Source organism: Meira miltonrushii (genome assembly GCF_003144205.1).
Source record: "Meira miltonrushii strain MCA 3882 unplaced genomic scaffold FA14scaffold_2, whole genome shotgun sequence".
Lineage (NCBI taxonomy): Eukaryota > Fungi > Basidiomycota > Exobasidiomycetes > Exobasidiales > Brachybasidiaceae > Meira > Meira miltonrushii.
The window spans coordinates 2,409,289-2,432,189 of record NW_020289944.1 but is presented as its reverse complement, the minus strand read 5'-3'; the positions used below and the strand labels follow the sequence as shown (position 1 = coordinate 2,432,189).

General features: G+C 43.4%; 10 protein-coding genes across 10 annotated transcripts; 7 read left to right on the top strand and 3 right to left on the bottom strand.

Moving 5' to 3' along the window:
- Positions 1 to 232: 232 nt before the first annotated feature.
- FA14DRAFT_172178 (putative RPT2-26S proteasome regulatory subunit) lies at positions 233 to 1,946 on the top strand. Its single transcript, XM_025500384.1, has 3 exons — positions 233 to 302; positions 368 to 469; positions 546 to 1,946. The coding sequence occupies exons 2-3, from the start codon at positions 416 to 418 to the stop codon at positions 1,806 to 1,808; spliced, it is 1,317 nt and encodes a 438-aa protein (XP_025355861.1). The 5' UTR covers positions 233 to 302; positions 368 to 415; the 3' UTR covers positions 1,809 to 1,946.
- A 256-nt stretch (positions 1,947 to 2,202) lies between these two features.
- FA14DRAFT_189507 (uncharacterized protein) lies at positions 2,203 to 6,559 on the top strand. The gene is made up of 2 exons (XM_025501732.1): positions 2,203 to 5,620; positions 6,268 to 6,559. The coding sequence occupies exons 1-2, from the start codon at positions 2,592 to 2,594 to the stop codon at positions 6,494 to 6,496; spliced, it is 3,258 nt and encodes a 1,085-aa protein (XP_025355860.1). The 5' UTR covers positions 2,203 to 2,591; the 3' UTR covers positions 6,497 to 6,559.
- Positions 6,560 to 6,858: 299 nt separating this feature from the next.
- On the bottom strand, positions 6,859 to 8,549 carry FA14DRAFT_167678 (peptidase M24A, methionine aminopeptidase; the record flags this gene model as incomplete). Its single annotated transcript, XM_025500104.1, has 2 exons — positions 8,130 to 8,549; positions 6,859 to 8,096 (listed from the first exon to the last, which is right to left on the bottom strand). Exons 1-2 carry the CDS (start codon positions 8,242 to 8,244, stop codon positions 6,859 to 6,861), a joined length of 1,353 nt encoding a protein of 450 aa, XP_025355859.1. The 5' UTR covers positions 8,245 to 8,549.
- Positions 8,550 to 8,791: 242 nt separating this feature from the next.
- On the top strand, positions 8,792 to 10,537 carry FA14DRAFT_120869 (amidophosphoribosyltransferase; the record flags this gene model as incomplete). Its single annotated transcript, XM_025496428.1, has 1 exon — positions 8,792 to 10,537. One exon carries the CDS (start codon positions 8,792 to 8,794, stop codon positions 10,535 to 10,537), a length of 1,746 nt encoding a protein of 581 aa, XP_025355858.1.
- Positions 10,538 to 10,596: 59 nt separating this feature from the next.
- On the bottom strand, positions 10,597 to 12,839 carry FA14DRAFT_43843 (uncharacterized protein). The gene has a single exon (XM_025502343.1). It carries the CDS (start codon positions 12,428 to 12,430, stop codon positions 10,655 to 10,657), a length of 1,776 nt encoding a protein of 591 aa, XP_025355857.1. The 5' UTR covers positions 12,431 to 12,839; the 3' UTR covers positions 10,597 to 10,654.
- A 221-nt stretch (positions 12,840 to 13,060) lies between these two features.
- Positions 13,061 to 13,938, top strand: FA14DRAFT_189503 (putative ubiquitin-conjugating enzyme E2). Its single transcript, XM_025501731.1, has 3 exons — positions 13,061 to 13,234; positions 13,318 to 13,650; positions 13,715 to 13,938. The coding sequence occupies exons 1-3, from the start codon at positions 13,144 to 13,146 to the stop codon at positions 13,822 to 13,824; spliced, it is 534 nt and encodes a 177-aa protein (XP_025355856.1). The 5' UTR covers positions 13,061 to 13,143; the 3' UTR covers positions 13,825 to 13,938.
- Positions 13,939 to 14,290: 352 nt separating this feature from the next.
- Positions 14,291 to 15,574, top strand: FA14DRAFT_122423 (uncharacterized protein; the record flags this gene model as incomplete). Its single annotated transcript, XM_025496517.1, has 1 exon — positions 14,291 to 15,574. The coding sequence occupies one exon, from the start codon at positions 14,291 to 14,293 to the stop codon at positions 15,572 to 15,574; it is 1,284 nt and encodes a 427-aa protein (XP_025355855.1).
- On the bottom strand, positions 15,489 to 16,463 carry FA14DRAFT_167673 (uncharacterized protein). The gene has a single exon (XM_025500103.1). The coding sequence runs from the start codon at positions 16,359 to 16,361 to the stop codon at positions 15,639 to 15,641; it is 723 nt and encodes a 240-aa protein (XP_025355854.1). The 5' UTR covers positions 16,362 to 16,463; the 3' UTR covers positions 15,489 to 15,638.
- Positions 16,464 to 16,671: 208 nt separating this feature from the next.
- Positions 16,672 to 18,713, top strand: FA14DRAFT_133813 (LuxS/MPP-like metallohydrolase). The gene is made up of 2 exons (XM_025496976.1): positions 16,672 to 17,641; positions 17,696 to 18,713. Exons 1-2 carry the CDS (start codon positions 16,738 to 16,740, stop codon positions 18,421 to 18,423), a joined length of 1,632 nt encoding a protein of 543 aa, XP_025355853.1. The 5' UTR covers positions 16,672 to 16,737; the 3' UTR covers positions 18,424 to 18,713.
- Positions 18,714 to 19,874: 1,161 nt separating this feature from the next.
- FA14DRAFT_43617 (uncharacterized protein) lies at positions 19,875 to 22,900 on the top strand. The gene has a single exon (XM_025502339.1). The coding sequence runs from the start codon at positions 20,052 to 20,054 to the stop codon at positions 22,809 to 22,811; it is 2,760 nt and encodes a 919-aa protein (XP_025355852.1). The 5' UTR covers positions 19,875 to 20,051; the 3' UTR covers positions 22,812 to 22,900.
- Position 22,901: the final 1 nt, after the last annotated feature.

The window sequence follows — 22,901 nt, the reverse complement described above, 5'->3', positions numbered from 1 at the left end:
GATGAGATGAGCAATAACTTTACCAAGTGAGGGTATGAATAGACACTTTTTTGTTCTGAATATAAAAGAAGTTCTAGAAAGGCTAATCTGGATCTTTAAAAGCCAAAAAAGGGCCACTAGTCAAAGATTGATCATATGAATGAACTAAATGATTTATTCTAAAGACATTCAATAAATTATACCATTGCACTCTGGTATCTGTCGAAATTATGCTGTTTGATCACGTGACAGTCAAAGTTGTGGAGAATCAGCTCAGGCCAGGCAATGGCTTAAACGTACGCGTAAGCGCGTCCACGCCCAGACTGTGAGTGTGTGTCATTCATCCTTCGAGAAGCATATTGTACACTTCTGATAGCACCATCATCAAAGATCTTCCCGAGGATAGATCGCAACAGCCTTGACTTAAGTAGTAAAGATGGGTCAAGCACCAAGTGGAAACGCAGGAAGGCCAGGAAAAGATCAGAACAAGGTAAGTAGTCAATATGCACACATTAATTTTGACGAATGATTGCTAACAGTATACATCATCAATACTCATCTCACAGAAAGACCAACAGAAGAAATGGGAACCTCCATTGCCTACACGAGTAGGTAAGAAGAAGAAGCGTGGACCAGATGCGGCCACAAAGCTACCAGTCGTTCATCCAAATACAAGATGTAGATTGAAGCTACTAAAGCTGGAGCGGATCAAAGATCACTTGCTGCTAGAAGAAGAATTTGTACAAAATCAAGAACGTCTTAAACCACAAGAGGATAAAGCACAGGAAGAACGATCAAGAGTGGATGATATGCGGGGAGATCCAATCATGGTAGGATCGCTTGAGGAAATCATCGATGAAGATCACGCAATCGTCAGTAGCGCCACTGGACCAGAACACTACGTTAGTATTATGAGCTTTGTCGATAAGGATCTATTGGAACCGGGATGTACTGTGCTTTTACATCACAAGTCTATGGCAGTAGTCGGCGTTTTGGGAGAAGATACTGATCCGATGGTCAGCGTGATGAAATTGGACAAAGCACCAGCAGAGAGTTATGCAGACGTGGGTGGATTGGAACAACAGATTCAAGAGATCAAAGAAGCTGTCGAATTACCGCTCACGCATCCCGAACTATACGAAGAGATGGGTATCAAACCTCCAAAGGGTGTGATCTTGTACGGTGTACCTGGTACAGGAAAGACACTATTAGCCAAAGCTGTTGCCAATCAAACATCGGCGACTTTCTTGCGTATCGTTGGATCTGAATTGATTCAAAAATACCTTGGTGACGGACCGAAACTTGTTCGTGAACTATTCAGAGTGGCAGAAGAACATGCACCCAGTATTGTCTTTATCGACGAAATTGATGCAATCGGTACAAAACGTTATGATTCTAGTTCAGGTGGTGAGCGTGAAATTCAGAGAACATTGTTGGAATTGCTTAATCAATTGGATGGTTTCGATACAAGAAGTGATGTCAAGATTATCATGGCAACCAACAAGATCGAAAGCTTGGACCCTGCTCTCATTCGACCTGGACGTATTGACCGAAAGATTGAATTCCCTATGCCGGATGAAAAGACAAAGATGCATATCTTCCGTTTGCATACAAGTAGAATGAATTTGGATGCAGATGTGAAGTTGGAAGAATTTGTTGCAATGAAGGATGAATTGAGCGGAGCAGATATCAAGAGTTTGGTAACTGAAGCGGGTCTTTTGGCTCTACGAGAGCGAAGAATGCGTGTTACAAAGAAAGATTTCACAACTGCACGCGAACGTGTGATCGATAGGAAGCAAGGCAGTGAACCTGCTGGTCTTTACTTGTAGAATATTAAACCTTATAGCAAATTTCATCTACCATTTACCATTATAGCCAGAATGTTTTCTGTTCTCGCCATCCCAAAGCTATGGTGCGGATAGGAAGAGTGAAATGGATTGTAGTTGTAGCACTTGACTGTGCGCACGCGGCTCATATTGTGCTCTCATGCATCTGTCCGGCACAAAGGGCGCCTTCTTTTTATTTTAACAAACGCCGTTCTGCAATTAAACTGCATGTGTGCTTGCTTTAGTCTATCAGTGTGCGCACACGCAGAGAGCTGCTTAACCTGTGCGTTTGTACATGAGTGCTCGTGTGTGTGTGTGTGTGCTTGTGTGCTTGTGAGCGTGCGAGTGATGTCTTTGTCGTCGAATGGATCGAATGAAAGATTCTAGCAATCACTCATCTCCTTATCGCTTACCGCCCATCACTTTGAAGCTCCGCTGCTCTTGTTCAACGTACAGCTTCTTGTACATTCAACTAAACAGTACTGGCAAGCAAAGTGAAGTATGAGGTTGTGCTGAAATCTTTGTACAAGAAGGATCAAAAGAAGGAAAGGCAAAGAAGAGTATGCAAAGAATTCTTACTCGTGAGACATACGATTCAAGAAAATTCAAAATTATTCATTCATTGTAGGTAATAAAGATCTACTTTCTTATCCATCAAGCTTTTCAAGGCAACTTTCTCTTATCTCAGTTTCCCGTTTCATTATCGGAGAGCAAGCATTTCTATTGTCAGCATTTATTCGCTCCCGGGATTAAAATCCACCCTAACCCAATCTGCTCAAAGACAAAATGGCTGCTCAATCAGCATGGCGCTCCAATCATTCAAGCGGTAACACACCTAGATGGGGACAAAACGCAGCTGCTTCTAATCAAACACAACAACAACAACCACCACGTCCTGCCAGTAATGGAGATGCAATCACAGTAAATGCAGCAGCACCAGCTCCTGCACCGACTGGCTCTTTTCCACCATTGGGAAACAAAGCAGCCCATTCGGCAGGTTTGAATGAAGAAGATAGCATTCAGCGTGATCGAACCTTGCATTTGCTAATCGGCCTGATCGGTCATACAGTCGTCGTTACAACACGCTCTGGTAACAAACATATCGGTATCCTGCAAACGACTTCTGTACCGGATAACAATTCAGCTAATGGCACAGGAGTCGTTTTGAGCGTCTCTCAACAAATTCATCCCGATAATCGCTTGGGACCTGTACAGAAGATTCTGATCATTAAAGGAGAGGATGTTGCCGGTATCGCAGCTCGCGAAGTAGGTTTAGATGTACAACCAACCATGAGCCATGCAGAACGACTTGGCTTCCGAACGGATACACAAATCTCCAATTCTGGCGAAGTGTTCGACCAGAGATCTTTGCAAAAGTGGGTAGGAGATGCAGATACGGATATGGCGCTCGAATCTACGGGCGGGTCATCCGGTAATGCATTGGGCGGTTGGGATCAATTCGCAGCAAATGAAGCAAAGTTTGGTATCAAATCCAATTACGAAGAGACCTTGTATACAACCAAATTAGACAAATCTGGCAAAGACTACAAAGATCGCGAACGCAAGGCAGATCAATTGGCGAAAGAGATCATGTCCTCTGCTGCAAGCAATTCGCACATTGCCGAAGAGCGTAACCTTGTCGACGCTGATGGTGCAACCGCTCAAACGGAGGAGGACAAGTACGGTGCCGTCGTTCGAGGTACGAATGCTTATGTTCCTCCTGGCGCCCGTCGTGCTGCTGCAGCTGCAGCCGCTGCCACCGCTTCAGCCTCTGCAACTGCTCGTATGAATGGTTCCAATGCAGTCGAAGGTGATGGCCTGAATAGTTCTGCAACACCTGCTATCGTCACAACTGCGCCATCCAACTCAACAGCGATCACCGCTACCAGTGGACAAAGGGATGACAAGGCTACTGCTGATAAACAGCAAAATAAGGATGCCACAGGCGATTTCCGTCAATTCGTGTCTCAAGAACGAGAGAGAGCAGAACGTAAAAAGGCTGCTTTGGCTAAGCAAGAAAAGGACAACAAGTTGGCTGATTTGAGAAGCTGGAGTGATAAGTTCAAGCTAAGCTTCCCCGTTCCCAAAGATCTTGCTGGAGCTTCACAAGCACAACCAGGAACTGCAAAGGATGTCAAAGCAGCACCTCAGGCTAGTGAAATGCCTCGAGATCCTAGCTTGCAAAAAAGTCTCAGTCCAACGCCTGCCAATGCTCAAAAGGCTGCAAACGCTAACGATAATGGCGGAAGTGCTTCTGCTAAGCATAGTCCAACGAATGCTGGCATTGCTCCGACAACAGCACAAGCTAGTACGAATGATGCAGGCAAGTTAGCTGAGCGTCGTCCCTCTGCTACATCTTCTGTCAATCCGGCACCATCAAGATTGGCCGAGACAAAGGCTATGTTGGCCAAGATGACAATTCCAGCTATTCCTCCTTTCGATGCATCGAAATCGCGCACTCGTCAAGCAGGTTTGAATGAGATTGCAGCTGGTACTACGAAAGAAGCAACCGCCAATATTGCTGGGCCGAGCAAGGATGCGGCTTCAAGCAAATCGTCTTTCAAGATGAGCGCTAAAGCCAGCAGTTTCAAGCCTTTCAATCCAAATGCTGCCAGTTTCACACCTGGAGTGCCTGCCAACAACAGTGCTGCACCACGTCCATCACAAGATCTTTCATTTGGAATGAGCCCACCTCCAGTCATCAGATCTGAGACGCCTCTAAATCCATTCTTTGGTAACCGGGTTATCAAGAAACCGGCTCAACCATTGCATGTACAAAAGGAATTCAGCCCTTTCAAAACAGGCAAAGTGCCAGAGCCTTCAACTGTTGGATCCACTTGGGACTTTACCGGCAAACCCTATAGAGACCTATTCCATGTGATTCCTGCTGATGATGGAGCATCCAGTAGCCAGCAAACTCCTCATACGCCACATGCTAACCCGAGTCAACCTGGTGGCGTGACGAGTGGTCCAGGTCTGAATTTGGGTGGTAATGGTCTACCACCAGGTGTTCACTTACCTCCTCCTCACATGGTTGGTCAACAAGCAGTCCCACCTCATCTTGCTGGACTTCCTCCCCATCAAGCTCACTTGCCTCATGGTGGGCCTCACCAAATCCAACAAAGTATTCCAGGAACACCGCATATGGGCCAGCACAATCAAGGTGGCGTGGCACAGCACAGTGGTCAGCCTTCCTTGAATCAGCCGATGTACATGCAATATCAACCGTATAGATTGCAACATGGTCAACAACCAATGCAACATTTGGGTGCAAGTCCATATATGAACCCTCAATTCATGGGTCAAATGCCATTTTCGCCGCCAATGCCTCCTGCTGGAGCTCCAGGTGGAATGTATAGTCCACAAATGCAAAATATGATGTCTGTTCCTGGAGCAGGAGGTCCGCCTGGTGCGCATGGTCATATGCGAGGACAAGCAGGAGGTCCACCTCACATGCAAGGTGGCAAAGGACAACATCCGCCACACATGTACTATCAACAAGGAGGGGGTCAACCGATGCCGGGAATGCCGTACGGTCAACCATTTCCTCCTAGCGCAGGACCATCTCCTGTGATCCGACATCAACAACAACACCATCAACATCATCCACAACATCACATGTCCCAACAATATCAAAATCATCAGCCTTATGGCATTCCAAACTTACAGCAACATGGCGGTAACAATCATGCTCATCAACATCAACAAAGTATTCCCTCTTCCGCATCTGTACAAACATCTTTATCAAGTGCGCCAACCCCGCAAACAGCTCCAACGTCTGGCAATGTGTCTGAGGCAGGCTCAGCAACACCAATGTCCGGTCAAGGTACGAATAATTAAAGGGAAGGGTGAAGAAGGAAAAGGTGGGGAGATGATGTCAGCTGTACTCAAAAGGATGAAAGGTTGTAGTAATCCATTATTAATCCTCTTCATATGCGAGAATTTATGTATCGCAAAAATATCGCACATGTGCATTATTAAGATTGTGTCTGAGGCATTTTAAGTGGAGTTGAGTCATTTTAGCAACGTAATTAAATACCTCAGTGAGGGCGCTAAGACTCCACCCATGTCCTGGGCGCGTGGCGTCAGTGTACCAAAGGCAAAAAAAAAGTAACTCATAAATGGAATAGGCGAGAAAAAATAGCTCATCAACGGCTGAAGTGCCTTCGCGAAAATCCCTCATTTGCTTCTTATCACACCTGCATGACAGGTGAAAATAAAATCTGCATCTGGTAGAGAAAAGATATAAATAGAGCCCTCGTGCGACATCTATTTCTTCTCATTCACCATCATCTTCTCACTCAACGAGCAATTATCATAAGCTTCTTAGCAAACAACCAATCTACAAACTTCAATTCTTTTAACAATGGCCGTAAGTACTTCTCCATCTAATTGCCTTTATGGCTACCATTGCTCTCCACACATGTATGCTGACCCAAATCTCCCTCTTACCTCACCATAGTGCCCTTGCACACAAACCAAAGAAACCTCAGCTTGCGGCTGTGGCACATCATGCCAATGCGGCGACACATGCACATGTGGCAAAACACCTTCAGGTGAAAAAGTTTCAAGCTGTCAATGTTCTTCCAAGCCTCAAGGTTGCGATTGCAACCCATGCACATGCTCAAACGCTCAAGTTCAGGCTTAAGCGGATCGGCAATTGGGCGTCATCCTCCTGCCTCGCGCAATGATTTTTGTGCGATAGGATGAATTGACAAAATTGTAATCATATCTCATATATTCATACTTCGACCTTGATAATTAATCATTTCACACATTACATTAGAGATTGAGGCATATATCAGAGTGCACGCCACAACTCATATAAAGTTGATCTCTGCAACCGAACGGAGGTGATCACATCTTATAAGCTTGAGCATCTCTCTTTCTCATCACTTGTATATCAACTGCTTAAGAAAGATTGAAACAGTAGATAGACTTCAATTCTGCTTATGAATTACAAGAGTTGTCCGATTGAAGTCAAGAAGTATACAGAATGATAAGGTAAATTAATTCCTTTTTGAATAAATAAGTAATGATTATAAAACAGTCATTAATAATCTTCTCCGCGAGAGACAACTTCCTTTTTGGATGGTCCCAAGAAGATTGTATGTTCGAATTGTGCAGTCATAGATCCAGGAATATCTGTCAATGGGGGATAATCTTGAACGACTCCCAATTGTACCAAATGTCTCAAACCCAACAAATAATTCTTCTCACCAACACGATCCAAATATCTACGACAGAAAGGCAAACTTCCGAAATGCTTGTTGATCGCATGCAAGAGCGGTCTTGCACTCGAGACACGGAAGTTGGAATGATTTGGGTTTCCACGACGGGCATAGTGACTGCAGTCGCCTGCGTCTACAACCACTCCGCGACCGGTGGTACCGAAAGTTTCGATGGCAAAGTATTCTCCTTCTTCCATCTTTGTGTCTAGGTTTGGAACTGCAACAATCGGTACGCTCTTCTTTCCATGAATAGAGTACTTTTCAATACTGTGACCGTTCAAGTTACGAACACATTTGACATGTTGTGTCTTTCCGTCAACATCGAATTCATGACTTTCCATCACTTCTTGAATCGATGCACCGATTTCTCCTAGACGAGCATCAATACCAGATGCTTGAATACCTGCATTAGTGGCAGCACGAACTGCATCCAAGAGAGGATCCCATTTCTTACTTTCGTCGAATGTGAGTGTGAAAGCAGAGTCGCAAATTCTTCCTTTGACTTGGATACCGATATCCACTTTCAAAACATCTCCACTTTGTAGGATACGTTTATCGCCAGCATTTGGTGTGTAATGTGCAGCGACTTCATTCAGACTCAAACCGGTTGGGAAACCGATACCACGCTCCATTCCTTCAGCTTCAACCACTGTTCGTACTCCATCTTCGATCATATTTGCGATATCCGTCATTGACATACCAGGCTTAATGGCTTTTTGTGCATATTGACGTACTTGTCTGTGTGCCTCAGCTGCACGGCGGATGTTGTCCAGACTGTTGCCTTCTCCTTCCTGTAGAAGACGGTATCTCTCTTTCTTTTCTGCTTCAGTTTCCCGTTTGCGGTTCTCGTCAAATTTACTCTCATCGTAATCTTGCATTTCACCGACTGGATAGCAACCATCAACGAACATTTTGCTCAATCCGATTGATGGAGGTTCAGTTTGCTTTACTGATGATACCCCAGCAGCACGTAATGCTTTAGCCTTCTTCTTCGCTGATCCACTCTTGTTCTTTTTCTTCTTTTTTGAGGCTGAGCTTCCATTTTGACCTTCTGCTCCTGCTGCATCTTCGTCATCTTCATTATCACTTTCACCTCCATCAGCAGCTGCACCATTAGAACCTCCGTTTAATTGAGCCTGTTCCAAAGTTTTACTCAATTCTGCCTCCTCTTTTCCGCCTCCATTTGCCTTTCCGATCTCCGTTGTCATTTCCTTACAATTGAATCGGTCACAATATTTTGATTGCCGATGATGAGAATAGGAGAGAGTAGTGTTTAATGCTTCACTTCTTAAAAAACCTTCTTTATCGCCCGCGGCATTATGGCCTGAGCTCTCTTTAGTGCGTGCGGGTGCATCAAGAGCAAAAATTTTAATGCTGGGCAACAAGCGGTAAAAGCGGGCGTGTATGCGTGCGTAGGGTGTGAGTGTGTACAGTGCGTGCGCTGTTACAACAATACGATCCACGCTCAGCGTAATGCGCCGACTTTATAAAGAAAAGAGTCACCACCCTAGGGCCTATTATTCTTAGAGTCAAACCCTCCAAATAAATTTTTCAAGAAGATACAGGCCAGTAATGTATAGAATAACAAGAGCATACACGCGTGACGCGCTTGAATAAAGAGCAGAAAAAATTTAAAATTGAGAATAAAATTAAGCCGAAGTCTGGGATAAATTTAAAGGGCTGATGGTATCCACCAACCTGTGGTCACCATTCTTTTCCCATCATACACCTTCTCCCAAGGGGATCGCTGTCATCATGTGTGGCATCATCGCCCTTTTATTGGCTCAACAAAATGCTCTTGCCGCTCCTGAAGCCAATGAAGCTCTATCTTTGCTTCAACATCGTGGTCAAGATGCGGCAGGTATCGTTACTTGCGGTCCTGGAGGTAGATTTTACCAATGCAAGGCAAACGGAATGGTGAGGGATGTCTTCACTCCTGCCTCGCTCTCACGTCTTTTGGGTAATATGGCTCTCGGTCATACACGTTATCCAACCGCAGGATCTTCAAATCATGCTGAAGCTCAACCATTTTACGTCGGTTCTCCATACGGTATCGTATTTGCACACAATGGTAATTTGACAAATACGGACGAATTACGTCACTTCCTTGACGAAGACGCTCATCGTCATATTAACACAGACAGTGATTCGGAAGTCTTGTTGAACATTTTGGCAAACAACCTACAAAAGACAGGTAAATTCCGTATCAATGAAGAAGATATCTTTACCGCCATTCGGGATTTGATGAAACAATGCAGTGGCGGATATGCTTGTGTTGCCATGATTGCTGGTTTTGGTATTATTGCTTTCCGTGATCCGAATGGTATTCGTCCTTTGGGAATGTGCTCTCGAAAGGCGGAAGGGGAAAACAATAGTGCTCGTGCAGGTCTAGGACGTGACTATTGTTTCACATCCGAATCTGTCGTTTGTGATGCTCTCGGCTTCGAAGATTTTGAAGACGTTCAACCTGGTGAAGCTGTCATTATCACAAAAACAGCCGTATCACGTAGAGTCTTGGCACCCGGTCAAACATTCGCACCTGATATCTTTGAGCACATTTACGTAGCCAGAGAAGATTCGGTAATCGATGGTATTAGTGTTTACCAAGCAAGAATGGCAATGGGAGATAAATTGGCAGAAAACATTCGCAAAGTGCTAGCAGATCGCGGAGAAAAGGTTGATGTCATCATGCCTGTACCGGATTCGGCTCGTGTTGCTGCTCTTCAAGTTGCTCAAAGACTCAACTTGCCCTATCGCGAAGGTTTCGTAAAGAATCGATACATTGCAAGAACGTTTATCATGCCTGGTCAAGCTTTGAGACGCAAAAATGTTCGTCGTAAATTGAATGCAATGGCGATCGAATTTGCTGGAAAGTCGGTCATGTTGGTAGATGATTCAATCGTTCGTGGAACCACATCACGAGAAATCGTTCAAATGGCTCGTGATAAAGGAGCAACAAAAGTGATCATGGCAAGTTGCGCTCCACCAATTCGTCATCCAAATGTGTATGGTATCAACATGCCAACCCGACGTGAATTGGTTGCGCATGGAAGAACGGACGAAGAAATTGCACGAGAAATTCAAGCTGATTTGGTGATTTACCAAACATTGCCTGACCTTGTTGATTCAGTACACAGCCTGAACCCTTCCATTAAACAGTTCGAATGCAGTGTATTTGATGGAAAATACGTCACAAATGTAACGGAAGATTATTTGGCTCATTTGGAAAGTTTACGTAGCGAGAATGCAAAGTCAAAAACGGCTGCAACAATCGTTAATGTGAACATGGAAACAGCAAATGATCCTTTGGTAAGCCGTCGTCCAAGTTCGGGTGCTCTTAACGGAGGTTCCGTCTTTGGCATGGAAGCGGCAAATGGCAACGGCCATGCGCACAAGAACGGAAATGCATTTGAAGGTTGCAGCGGACCTCTAAACGGAGCTGATGCTGCTGGTGCAGATGGGGGAGATGATATCAGCTTATACAATTCTTACACTCGCTAAAAGCACAATCACTTATTTCACTTGTATTATACATCTTTCGTGCTCTTCCTTAAATTTCCCTTTCTATTGCTGCTTATGAAGAATGAATAGAATACATAGCAAAGATTGATTGCATCATCAATTAGAATTTCCCTTATTTGGACCAAAAGTAGACCGGAACCAATTACCAGCAGAAGCGAAGATTCCATCTTGCTTGCTTTGTTGATATTGTTGTTCGTACTCCTTTCTAAGTTCTTCACGTATCCGTTCTTCAATCCGTGCTTGTACTTCACCAGCTTGAGAGAAATGCTTTGGAATCAAGAAATCCCTCGTTCGTGCGATGCGATCAAGCCAAGGTTCGAATAAACCCGAACACCATTCGGAGGCTTTGCGAAATCCAAATGTTAGATAAACAGCACCAACGTACGCTTCGAATAAATCTGCTTGTTTCAGATGATGAATGACAGGTAATTGTAATGCAGGTAAAGGAGCATTTTTGCGTAATTGAAATTGTTCAGTCGTCAAGATTGGTCGCATTTGTTCGAGTTGATGTTGTTTGCTTTGTTGCATTAGAACATCTGCGATAAATTGCCTTTCTTCAGCCAAACCTGCATCGACGTAAATGTGTCCGAATACATCATTCGAAACAAGCCAACTAACAGCCAAATTATACAATGCCATCGACCTACGCGGAAATCTTTCAAGGATGAGCGATCGCGACACCAAATTTACAACAGAATCACCAAGATACTCCAATCCTTGACCGCTATCCATACGATCTGAATGCATATGTTGGACGAAATACTCAGGGCCATGCATAATCTTTCGCCATGCTCCTCCAGCTTCTACTCCATCACTGTGATCGTTGCTCTTTCCTTGTACCCAATGAACGTCACAGCCTCGATTGAGACCAAAAGCTGTAGCTGCTATTTCTATGTTTATATCACGTATCATCGGTATAGGCGGAGGATATCTATCTGCTGGTGGGTACCGCATCTCCGTTTTCTCAAACGAGAACATGGAAATAAATCCTGCATTTGCTGAACCGGGGACAGACTTGATTCCGACTGAAGTCTTCTCGTCTGAAGACGTCTCTGGCTGTGATTGACGTGCTTGTTCGGTAACGTGAGCATTCAATAAAGCTCTTGTAATCCTATCGCTGGTTGCAGGCTTACTAAGATTGGGGTTAAAGAAGCTGTCCTCGTTCCCCTGTGTAGCAGTAGAAGAATTATCACTCTTTTGGGTATATCTTGAATCTGTGTGCTCAAACGTGAATCGTTCTTTTGCATGACCGGCCCTATAATCCAGCGAAAATTCATTCGAACTGCCATTGCGAAAGATGGAAAAGAGTCTAAGCATTGCTCTTCTCCATTCATTCGTATCATCCGGCGAAGGCTGATTATTGTTTGACGAATTGTTTGTAGAAGACGGTCTTTTTCTTTGCTCATTTTTCGATGTCAGCAATTCATTTAAGATTTTTGAAGCTGATGCCAAAGTTTTCTCTTGTTCACTTTTACTTGTAGATTCGGATGCCCGTATCTGTAAAAGGCGCAATCGTCTGACAGCTTTGCGGGACGCTTTCTTTTCTCTCAAGGATCGCTTCGTCTTGATTGAATTTTTGAATGAACCGCTTGCTGAGGAAAGCAACTGATTTAGATCTATGTTTTGCAACTCTGTAATGTCCACAGAATCTGAATTTCCTGAATCTTGAGTTGATTGAACAGAGTTAGATGGGGCAATTGGTGCATCATTTGTCGTACTATTACCGTTTGTCTGTAGTTGCTGCTGCTGCTGTACTTTGCTACTGCTCATGATAGAGCGGGATTTAATGTCCTTTGCCGAGCAAAGATAACGCAATGATGTCGTCGATGCCAATGTTGGCAGACAAGAGGTTCCGTAAACGATTACATTCATATTGTATGATTATACCTTTTTATGCATGTCGAAAGTGCTTGTATCCTGTCCAGCGAGCGATAGTGAAGTAGGTACCCAATGGAATCACTAGAGGCCAGAAGTAGAAAAGTGAAAATGGCCAAGCCAGATAGATTGCTTCCTCGTTGGATGTGTTGTAGTTGAATAAACTCTCCACTCCACCCAACAGGCAGAATAGACCGAAGAATAAGAATAGAAGACTAGCAGCAGTGATGATAAGGCCTTGAGATTGAATATGAGAAGGAGGTGGTAGTGAAGATTGTCTATCTAATTCCATCTCATCCTAACCATAGTTTAAAACAAAGGAACGTTTTGATGGAGAGCATGAAGTAAAAGAGCATGTACTAGAAACAAAGGAAGGATGCAGGCTTAGCGTAATTGATGATCAACCATTTTTCTCGAACGCCCTGGGGCTGGCTTTGCTTGGCTTCACTTCACTTCTAAGCCTTCTTTACGCGTTCCAACCCCGAGTAGATGCTGCTGCTGTTGCTGCAAGTGTGCTTTATTATTAGAGATTGGTTATCAAGACTTTCTTTCACTTTTGCCATCACAAGCACCTACATCAATTGCAACATAGAGCTCGTACAAGGGAAGACATTCGATTACTTTGAGGGAATATTGACGCGAAGAAGTGATCGGCGAGGAGGAACATTACAAATCTCACGCACACATCATCACTACAATCAATTATAACCATGCTTAAAGTGTGGAGTTTAAAGAAAGATGAAGAAACGGCAAAGAAGAAGAAGCCAAAGACCAGCCCGGCTCAATTGAGAGTGCAGAAAGGTGAGTAAAAAAAGGTTTCATTTGAATGAGGCAGCCATAGAAGCTGGCGGCTGACCATGTGCACCTCTCCTCCTCCATTAAAGATTTAACCGAAATGGAACTACCAAACACAATGAAAACAGACTTTCCAGACCCAGCGGACGTTCTAAATTTCAATTTGACAATCGAACCGGACGAAGGAATGTACAAAGCAGGATCGTTTAAATTCACATTTGCAGTAAACAACAATTATCCACATGAACCGCCAAAGGTGAAATGCGTTCAAAAGATATATCATCCTAACGTAGATTTGGAGGGAAACGTTTGCTTGAATATTTTGCGAGAGGATTGGAAACCGGTCTTGAACTTGAATTCGATCATGGTCGGACTACAGTATTTGTTCCTAGAACCAAATGCTGATGATCCATTGAACAAAGGTGAGCAAGAAGAATTGCAGTTTTAAAAAGGCAGAAATACTCACACCTTTCTTCATCTTTTCAGAGGCTGCTGATGATCTTCGGAAAGATCGCACACAGTTCGTTAACAATGTAAAGCGAAGCCTGGGTGGCGGTGCAGTAAGAGGTGTAACATACGATCGTGTTACGAAATAGAATATACGTGTCTAGTTCATAAACGGATGATGTGGTGGTATCTGTGGAAGATGCACGGAAGTAGTGGTTGATATGATGCGATTTGTGCCAATCTTCACCGCAAAGAATGGCTTTACAGGTGGAATTCGTGGGTGAGGAAAGGTTGATTAGGAAAGAATTCCTTCATTGGAATGTCAGAAGACAGATTGAGAATGGTGACAGATGACAGTGAATCTGAAAAGGTCATTTCCCACTCTCTTGCTAGACACTACAGTCGAATTAGTCTGAAGTTGATCATCTTTGATCGTATTTATCTTGCGTTCTCACTACAAGATCCAGTGATTAGATCACACGAATGAATTCTGAATTAGCGGGGATATCCACTTATACGCACACGCTCATGCACGCACGACCCAATCTAAGAATAATTCGTGTACCTTTATGTCCGAGAACACTCCTTCCCATTCCTAACCATCATTATTGCAAAATGGCCGCCGTTGCATCTTCATCAAGGTTACCCCTTCATCGTTATGCTCACGTTGACAAGATCTTAGATAGACCAGGTCCTCAAACAGATGAAGCATTCGCAGCAGGTACGACTGTCAAAGAATTCTTACGAACACAATGCAAAATTCTCGTAATTGGGGCAGGTGGATTAGGATGTGAAATCTTGACAAATTTAGCATTGAGCGGATTTGCTGATATACATATCATTGATATGGATACAATCGATGTTTCAAATTTGAACAGACAATTCTTGTTTAGAGAAAAAGACGTCGGGAATTCAAAAGCAGAAACTGCTGCTGCTTTCGTTATGGATCGAGTAAAGGGCGTCAAAGTTACACCATACCATGGAAAGATTCAAGATAAAGATGAAGATTATTATATGCAATTCAATATTATCATTTGTGGTTTGGATTCTGTTGAAGCTAGAAGATGGATCAATGCAACGTTGGTGAATATGGTCGATGAAGAGAACTCTGAATCGCTTAAGCCTCTCATTGATGGTGGAACAGAAGGCTTCAAAGGTCAATCAAGAGTCATTCTGCCTACGATCACCAGCTGTTACGAATGCAGTTTGGACATGCTACATCGTCAGACCGTCTTTCCGATTTGCACAATCGCCAATACGCCACGATTACCTGAACATTGCATAGAATGGGCAAGCGTGTTGGAATGGCCTCGTGTATTTGGCGATAAGAAGATGGACAAAGATGATCCCGATACGATTCAATGGTTATTGGATGTTGCTCAAAAGCGTGCAAAAGAATTCAATATTGAAGGTGTTACCTGGAGTCTAACACAAGGTGTCGTGAAGAATATCATTCCTGCAATCGCATCAACAAATGCAATCATTGCTGCCGCTTGTACACAAGAAGCCTTCAAGATCGCCACAACTGCAGCCCCCTATTTGAACAATTATATGATGTACACCGGCAATGATGGTGTTTATGCTTACACTTTCGAACATGAAAAGCGTCCAGAATGTCCAGTCTGTGGAGGTGAAGCAAGGGATCTGAATTGCACATCAGACTGGACGTTGGAACGTATTTTGGAACATTTGGCGGAAACGCAAGATTTACAACTGAAACGACCTTCGTTATCAGGACCAAAAGGACCTTTATTCTTTCAAGCACCAGCTTCTTTACGTGCATCAACGGAACCGAATCTTGCCAAAACTTTGACTGCTTTAGGATTAGAGGAAGGTGATGAAATTACAGTTACCGATGCTTCTTTACCTTTTCAACTTTCTTTGCTTTTGCGCTTTTGAAAAGTTGTACAAATTGCAATCATCTAAACAGTGTATAATACATGGTGAAATATAACAAAGGTGTTCAGGCAGTCAAGCCTAATTCAATAGCCAATTCATCTGCTCGTTTGAGAGCTTCTTCTTCGGAAGCTCCTCTTCTTCCAGCAGTTGCTAAGCAATCTGATACAACGCCCAGAAGATGCTGATTTTCCAGAGCGGCTGCCACTCTTTCCTTGTCGTTAAGTTGTTTGTTGACTGCGTTCTCTGATTGATGTGTACCTGGTCGAACCCGTACATCAATCTTGTATCGTGAAGGCAGAGCACGCAAGAGACGAACGCGAACAGTTAGACCAATCAGTGTTGCCATTGAACAATGTGGGATAGTTGGTGTCAAAGCAATAGATACTGTTGGTGGTTTGTGTGTAACGGAGTCACCTTCATCAACGGTGACATGCTCAACATTTACCACTGCCAATTGTTCCAATGATAGAGGATGTTCAGGATCGGATATTGAACGTACGAGATCGAAAACTTCTTCAGAATCGATCACATCCTTCTCTCCAATTTTATTTGATGGATCGGCAGCGTTCTTTTCATCAATTGCCGCCAAATCGTAATCATCTGATTCTGCATATCCAGAATCATAATCCGGCAAAGTGGCAAAAGATGATTTTGTAGAATTTGTATTGATCGAATTACCCGTCAATGCAACATCTCGCCACCATTCCGTTCTTGCTGAATCGTCTATCCTTTGTGATTTTTGTGCTTGTGCATGAATAACTGGATTTGCATTATCTTTATCGGCCATTTTTGTGTTGAGAATGAATAGATGGAGATGATCGTCAGGGATGTATGAATGAATGCATCTTCATGACTAGGAAGTGGATCTTACTACGCGTATAAGCCTTTATCGGGATTCGGGGACTGATTAAAATTTCTTAATAATTACGTGCTGCTTTTAAAGAGTCAATTTAGCCGTTCCTCCTTTGACTTCTGGCGGAAGATCACTTGGAGCCGATGTCGCGCGAAAAAGGTCCTGGATTCAAGAGACTAAAAGCTTATTTCACAATTGTCATCATCATCATCAAAAGACGATTGCCGTCAATATGCGATTACCACCTTCAAGTCAAGGTGCATTGGCTTCCGCTTCAGCGGCGACAAGGAGTAGTGGATCTAGTCGTAATATGACGATATCCGCATCTTCAGCTGCCAAAGCACTTTCAAGTGCTGCACAAATGCAAAAGCCAAGGCAATCGAAATTGTCTTCTCCTTTGAACCCTTTCAAGAAGCAGTATTCATCTCACGTTCCTTCTTCCTCCCTCGTTTCTGTTAGCACTTTGCCAAACGGCGTTCGTGTTGCCACAGATGGAACACCAGGACACTTTTCTTCTTTGGGAATTTATATCGATACAGGTTCACGATTTGAACGTCCTTGGATTCAAGGTGAAAGTGGCGTAAGTCATTTGATCGATCGTATGGCATTCAAGAGTACATCTCAGAGATCTTCAGATGAAATGATTCGCGATATGGAAAAAGCAGGCGGAAATATCATGTGTTCATCTTCGCGTGAAACAATCATGTATCAAGCAGCAACTTACGGTCACAGTGTTTCCGACGTTTTATCTATTCTTTCGGATACCGTTCTCAATCCAAGATTGACGGAAGAAGAATTGTTGGAACAAAAAGAAGCAGCTGCTTGGGAGATCAATGAGATTTGGAATAAACCTGAGATGATTATTCCCGAGATGCTACACTCTGTCGCCTACAACAATGCAACGCTCGGAAATCCTCTCTTATGTCCTATGGAATCGCTGCAAGTGATGACTTCTGAAAATTTACAAAACTTCCGTCAAGCTTGGTTTACGCCCGAACGTATCGTTGTTGCAGGAGCAGGAGTTGAACATCAAGCATTGCTGGAAAGAGTAGAATCCTTGTTTGGACATTTGACAGGAAATTCTTCAGCAGATAGTGCTTCTGCCAGCGCAAGTAGCAGTAGTAGCGGCAGATCGTCTTCAAGTAGAAGCAACAGCATCTCATCTTTGCTATCTTCTGTCTCTTCGGCATCCACAGCATCCTCCGTCGCTCAAAGTGCTGACTTCTCCACAGCAGCTAAATTGAACGCTCAGCATGCATCCGATCAAGTCTATCCTACCCAGGCAGAAGTTGCACAGGCCCAAGCTCTATACACAGGCGGAGAATTGTATGAAGAACGAGGCGATATGGACTTTACACATTTATACGTCGCATTCGAAGGACTGTCTATACGAGATGACGACATCTATGCTTTGGCTACCCTTCAAATGCTTTTGGGCGGTGGTGGCTCGTTTAGTGCAGGTGGACCTGGTAAAGGAATGTACAGTCGTCTGTATAGCAACGTTCTCAACCAACATCACGCCGTTGATTTCTGTGCTGCTTTCCATCACTGCTATGCTGACTCTGGTCTGTTTGGTATTGCAGCAAGTGTGGATCCCAGCTTCAATCGTCACATTCCCGGAATCATCGCAAACGAGTTGAATCTAGTCTGCTCTCCCGGTGTCACAGGATCGATCAAAGCACAAGAATTGCAACGGGCAAAGAATCAACTAAAGAGTAGCTTGGTGATGGCATTAGAAAGTCGTGTTGTTCAAGTAGAAGATGTTGGAAGACAAGTACAAGTGCACGGAAGGCGAGTAAGCGTAGAAGAGATGTGTGAAAAGATTGATGAAGTTGATTTGGAACAATTGACAAGAGTTGCTAGACGTGTTTTACGACCTGAAAATGCAAGTGTGAACGTTTTGGGAAGTGGACAATCTTCCGTCGTTGCTATGGGTAACTTGAACGGAATGGGAGACGTACGTACAATGCTACGAAATCGCGGACTTGGTCTTTAGAAATAGACAAAACAAACACAATCACCTCTCTTACACGATACGACAGCTTAGGTAATCCATGCGTAGGAGTCAGAGTGAAGTCTCAGGCTTGACATCCAGATAGTTTAGGATTCTGATCCTAACTCGCTTGCTTGCCTCTGTGTTCATCAGCGTCAAATTCTGTCATCTGCACAATGAGAATTCATTCTGCCCACTGTCATGCATACCCTCTAACCTTCCTTCGTTCCATCATCATTGTTGAACATTGTATCATAATTTATTATACGCAAAAATTTCATTTTAAAGCATTTTCTTCCATGCCGTGATCGCCTCGATAAGGTAAAATAAGAAATCTGATTGCGAATAGAATAGAAATGTGAATTGATCGATGAGTACCTTTTTTCGTGTATAACACACCTCTAAATCGTAACAGTTTTAGCAAACGTCACATTTGCACGATCGCATCCATGATAAAGAATGCCTGAACTCAACCAGCATACTGATTAATGTTGCTTATCAATAATAAGATCTACACTCGTGACTCTTCTCATCCGTGAAGACTATATCTTATAGATGTGGAATTACAGAAATAAAATATATCATTCTTTTAAATTATATAGTTTTCAAGGTATAAAACTAAGAGTTATAAACTTGGAGTAATGAATCATTCACTATGATTATGTCCTCCATGAGTTAGAGCAAGAAGCAGAGATGGGAAAATTCTCTGAAACTTCAAATTTATCAATCAAAACTTAATTAAGAAGGTATCAGGTAAATTAAAAATTGATGATATACTGGAAGATTCAATTAGAAAGTTGTATAAATAATTGAACAAAAAGTCAAGAAGTTTAAAAGTACGTTCTAATAAGTTTTACAATTGATATCGGAGGGATCGTTTCTAGCTCTATGGTATCCAAAAACCTCTAAAAATGAATAAGAATGAGATAAATATTTGTTCAGTATGGTCTTAATAATAAAAAAAAGAGGATATAAGTCGATTTAAAATTTTAAGTCATGAGTCAATAAAAAAAAAGGGAACCAGTACCACAGTTACATCTCCATTCAGCTTTCATAGAGCACTTTTTCGACCGTATCCCCGTCTTTTTGCTGTTTATATGAATTCTCTTGGCGATGTCCCCATCTTTTAAGATAACAATGAATCATCATCGCACTGCCATCTGTTTTTGCTCAAACTAGGGCCCAGAATTAAGCGTGCATACAGATACTATAGATATACGCGTGTATACTATCAGTGTGAGTGTGTTTGCCTGCCTGCACTGCCTCTACCGGGCCGAAGTGGAATCGAGACTGCTCTTATGCTTGGCATTTTAGAGGGCGTGGTGCGTAAGCTTAAACAATGGCTGACTGGTTGGCTGTACAGATCGGCACTCAACTTGATTAATGTAATGTATATGCAATGCAACATAAATAACAAAAAGAACATCATAAATAAGAATACATTCAATCCTGCAATACAAAGTATAACTAACATGCTAAGCAACAACTTCCATCACAATAGACCACATTCGAACATGATCAATATCCATTAAGCTCATTGTAAGCTTTTCATCTTATCACACGCAAGTCCTCACTAGCCCTTCCTCCACTCAATCATCTAACCTTTATGCATTCATAAAGAATTCACTGCCATGCGTCGACTATTTGCCAAACAGGCAGTCGTGACGCCTTTTGAAAATTCAAATACCAACGAAGAAGGAAGTGACTACAGGCAACAGCCATACGAATATGCAGGCTCAAATGAAGATGTTGATTGGCAACATGTCCGTATATCACAAACATCCTCAAACCGACAATCAGAGCAACACAACAGCAACGTGAATCCTCCTCATAAACCTCTTCAAAGAGGTGGAAAGGCTGCTGCTTACCCGGTATACGAAGAAGTGCATTCTGGCTCAAAAGAAGATGTAAAAAGACGAGGCAAAAGTCGTGAAGCCAAAAGACAGAATAGCGTTGGACACAATCGAGATGCAGCAAATCGTTCAAACGCTAAACTTCGCAATAGCAGATCTTACTATGGCGATGTCCAATCAGATCCTGCTCCTGCTCCTGATCATTTAGAATACCAAATGCAAGACTCTAACAGAAACGTTTATGAGCAAAGCAGGTATGATCACAGTCATGCTTCAGGTTACGGACCTCAATCCGATCATCAGCAATTTGAGCAAGTACGCTATCCTGAAGCAATGCCAAATCCTCATCAGGTAAGACGGGAAGACACTCAGCAACCTCAACAACAAGGAAAAAACTTTGCGGTGAATCGTTCAAGTGAGATACAAAGAGGTCTGCCTGCCGCTCAAGAGATGGTAGATGAGAGATATCAATCAAACCGACAGCATGACGCAGTCCCTGTAGAACGCTCGCAAGATCGATACGTAGACCGCGTGGATGATACGAATGAGTCTATGCCGTTTCGCGAAGGCAAGGGTAAAATGAAGAATTGGTTGATTGGATTGAAAGAGAAAAGAGACAATAAAAAGGCAAATGACAGACATCAAGCTGAATTCGAGGAACGTGACTCTCAAGACAGCTTACCCCGTCAGGATCGAAATGATGAAGTTACCTACAATGACAGTCAGCCCGCGATTACCACTTCTGGACGAACATCTCCCACGAAGAAAAAGCCTGAGATTCAAGCACCGGCTTGGCTAGATTGGAAAGGTATGGCAAAAGGAAAAGAGAAAGGCGAAGAAGGGCTTATAACGCAGCAGATAGGTTGGCTATGCGCACAAGATGAGCAATACTGGGAACAAGATCATCTCACACCTCTACTGTCAGCCGTCTCACACTCTGAAGCTGCGTCAAAAGAAGCAGCTAAAGCATTGAAAAAGGAAATCAAAATGGGAAGCGATTCTGCAAAGTACGGTTCAGTGAAGTTGATGGCAATCTTGTTCTTACGAACGGGCGATCGATTCAAGCTGCAAATGGCAAACAAACGCTTCTTGGAGGTGATTGAGGACGTATATGGAGATAAACGTACATCTAGCAGAATGCGCGGTAGACTTTTGGTCGTTTGGAGCATGCTTGCTCATCAATCACGACAAGATGCCGATCTTCAACCGATCACAAAGATGTTCAACAAGATCAAACCGGTTGACATGCCTCCAGATGGCACACCTTTGGACGAAGATAATGATATTTTCCACACGCAAGATGAAGCTAGGACAGATGCAGTTTTGGTTACTAGCCAAGAGAACCTGAATGATGACCGGCCGGCATCACGACCAGAGTTGCCTGCACGAGCCCAAATAACGGAACCACGCGATATGATGACATCGTCTTTTGAAAGTGATTTCGGACAACTCCATTCAAGTCAAAGCGAAGCAGACCATTATGCTCAATTCGCAGCTCAACATGCAGATGATTTACAGAGACTACATGAGGAGAGCAACGTAGCACGTGGTAATGCACAATTGTTAGCAGAGACTCTGATTGAGGATGGCTTGGATGCACCACTTCTACCGGAATTCTTGGAGAAAACAAAACTTTCACACGAATTCATCTCACAACAAATTCCATGGGCATCCGCACAAGCAGAACAAGCGCGTAGTATGCGAGAGACAATGGAGGGCGAAGGTCAAACGATGACAGAAGAGGAAAAGTTGTTGGAAGATCTATTGGATGCTCATGAAAAGATAACGAATGCGCAAAGTATGGTGGAAGAAGCGCAATTGCGAAGGCAAGAAGAGGAAGAAGAAGCACAAATCCTTGATCGAAGTATGCGAGAAATGCGAATGGATCGAAATGCGCTAGTCACAGATCCTGAAACTGGTCATGTATATCACTATGATGATGCGCAAGGTGCCCATGCATCTGCTTCAGGCTCACGATCTGTATCCCCTTCGCCACTGGCCGCCGCTTCTGGCAGAAATGCTGTTTCTGCCTCCAAGAATGGACTGTTGGCACCGCCTATGCAACCGTCCAAATCATCTCAATCAGTGCCAGATGACACTATTACTCAATTCACTCAGCTTGACCTGAATCGATCTGCTACAACCAACAGCGCTCCAACAAAAGCACCTAGTCATTCACGTGGTAATAGTATAACCAATAGCGGTACGTTAGCTGGACCAAGGCCTATGCAGACAAATTCGCCATTGAAGACAAATACGACGTTGCCCATGTCTGGCTACGATGTACGATCTAACAATGATGAAGCAGATGAAAGTCTCGATATTACCACGCCAATCGTACCAAGCGAGAAAGCACTCGGCAAACGTAGAGCAATCTCTATTCACGAAAGTTCACCTGTTGATGATCATTCACCAATGAACCCTCTACAATCCCTCAGCGCTGCTTCTTCAAACGGACCACAAAACAGAAGTGCTTCACAAGACGGTGGCAGAGAAGGTGTTCTGCTTGCCCGTCCTCCACCTGCACTTCCAAGCTGATCCTTGACCATCACATCAACCTGTATATTGTATAAATACCGTTTTCCACCTATCATCATTTGTACACTAAGCTGCAATACATTTATCAAA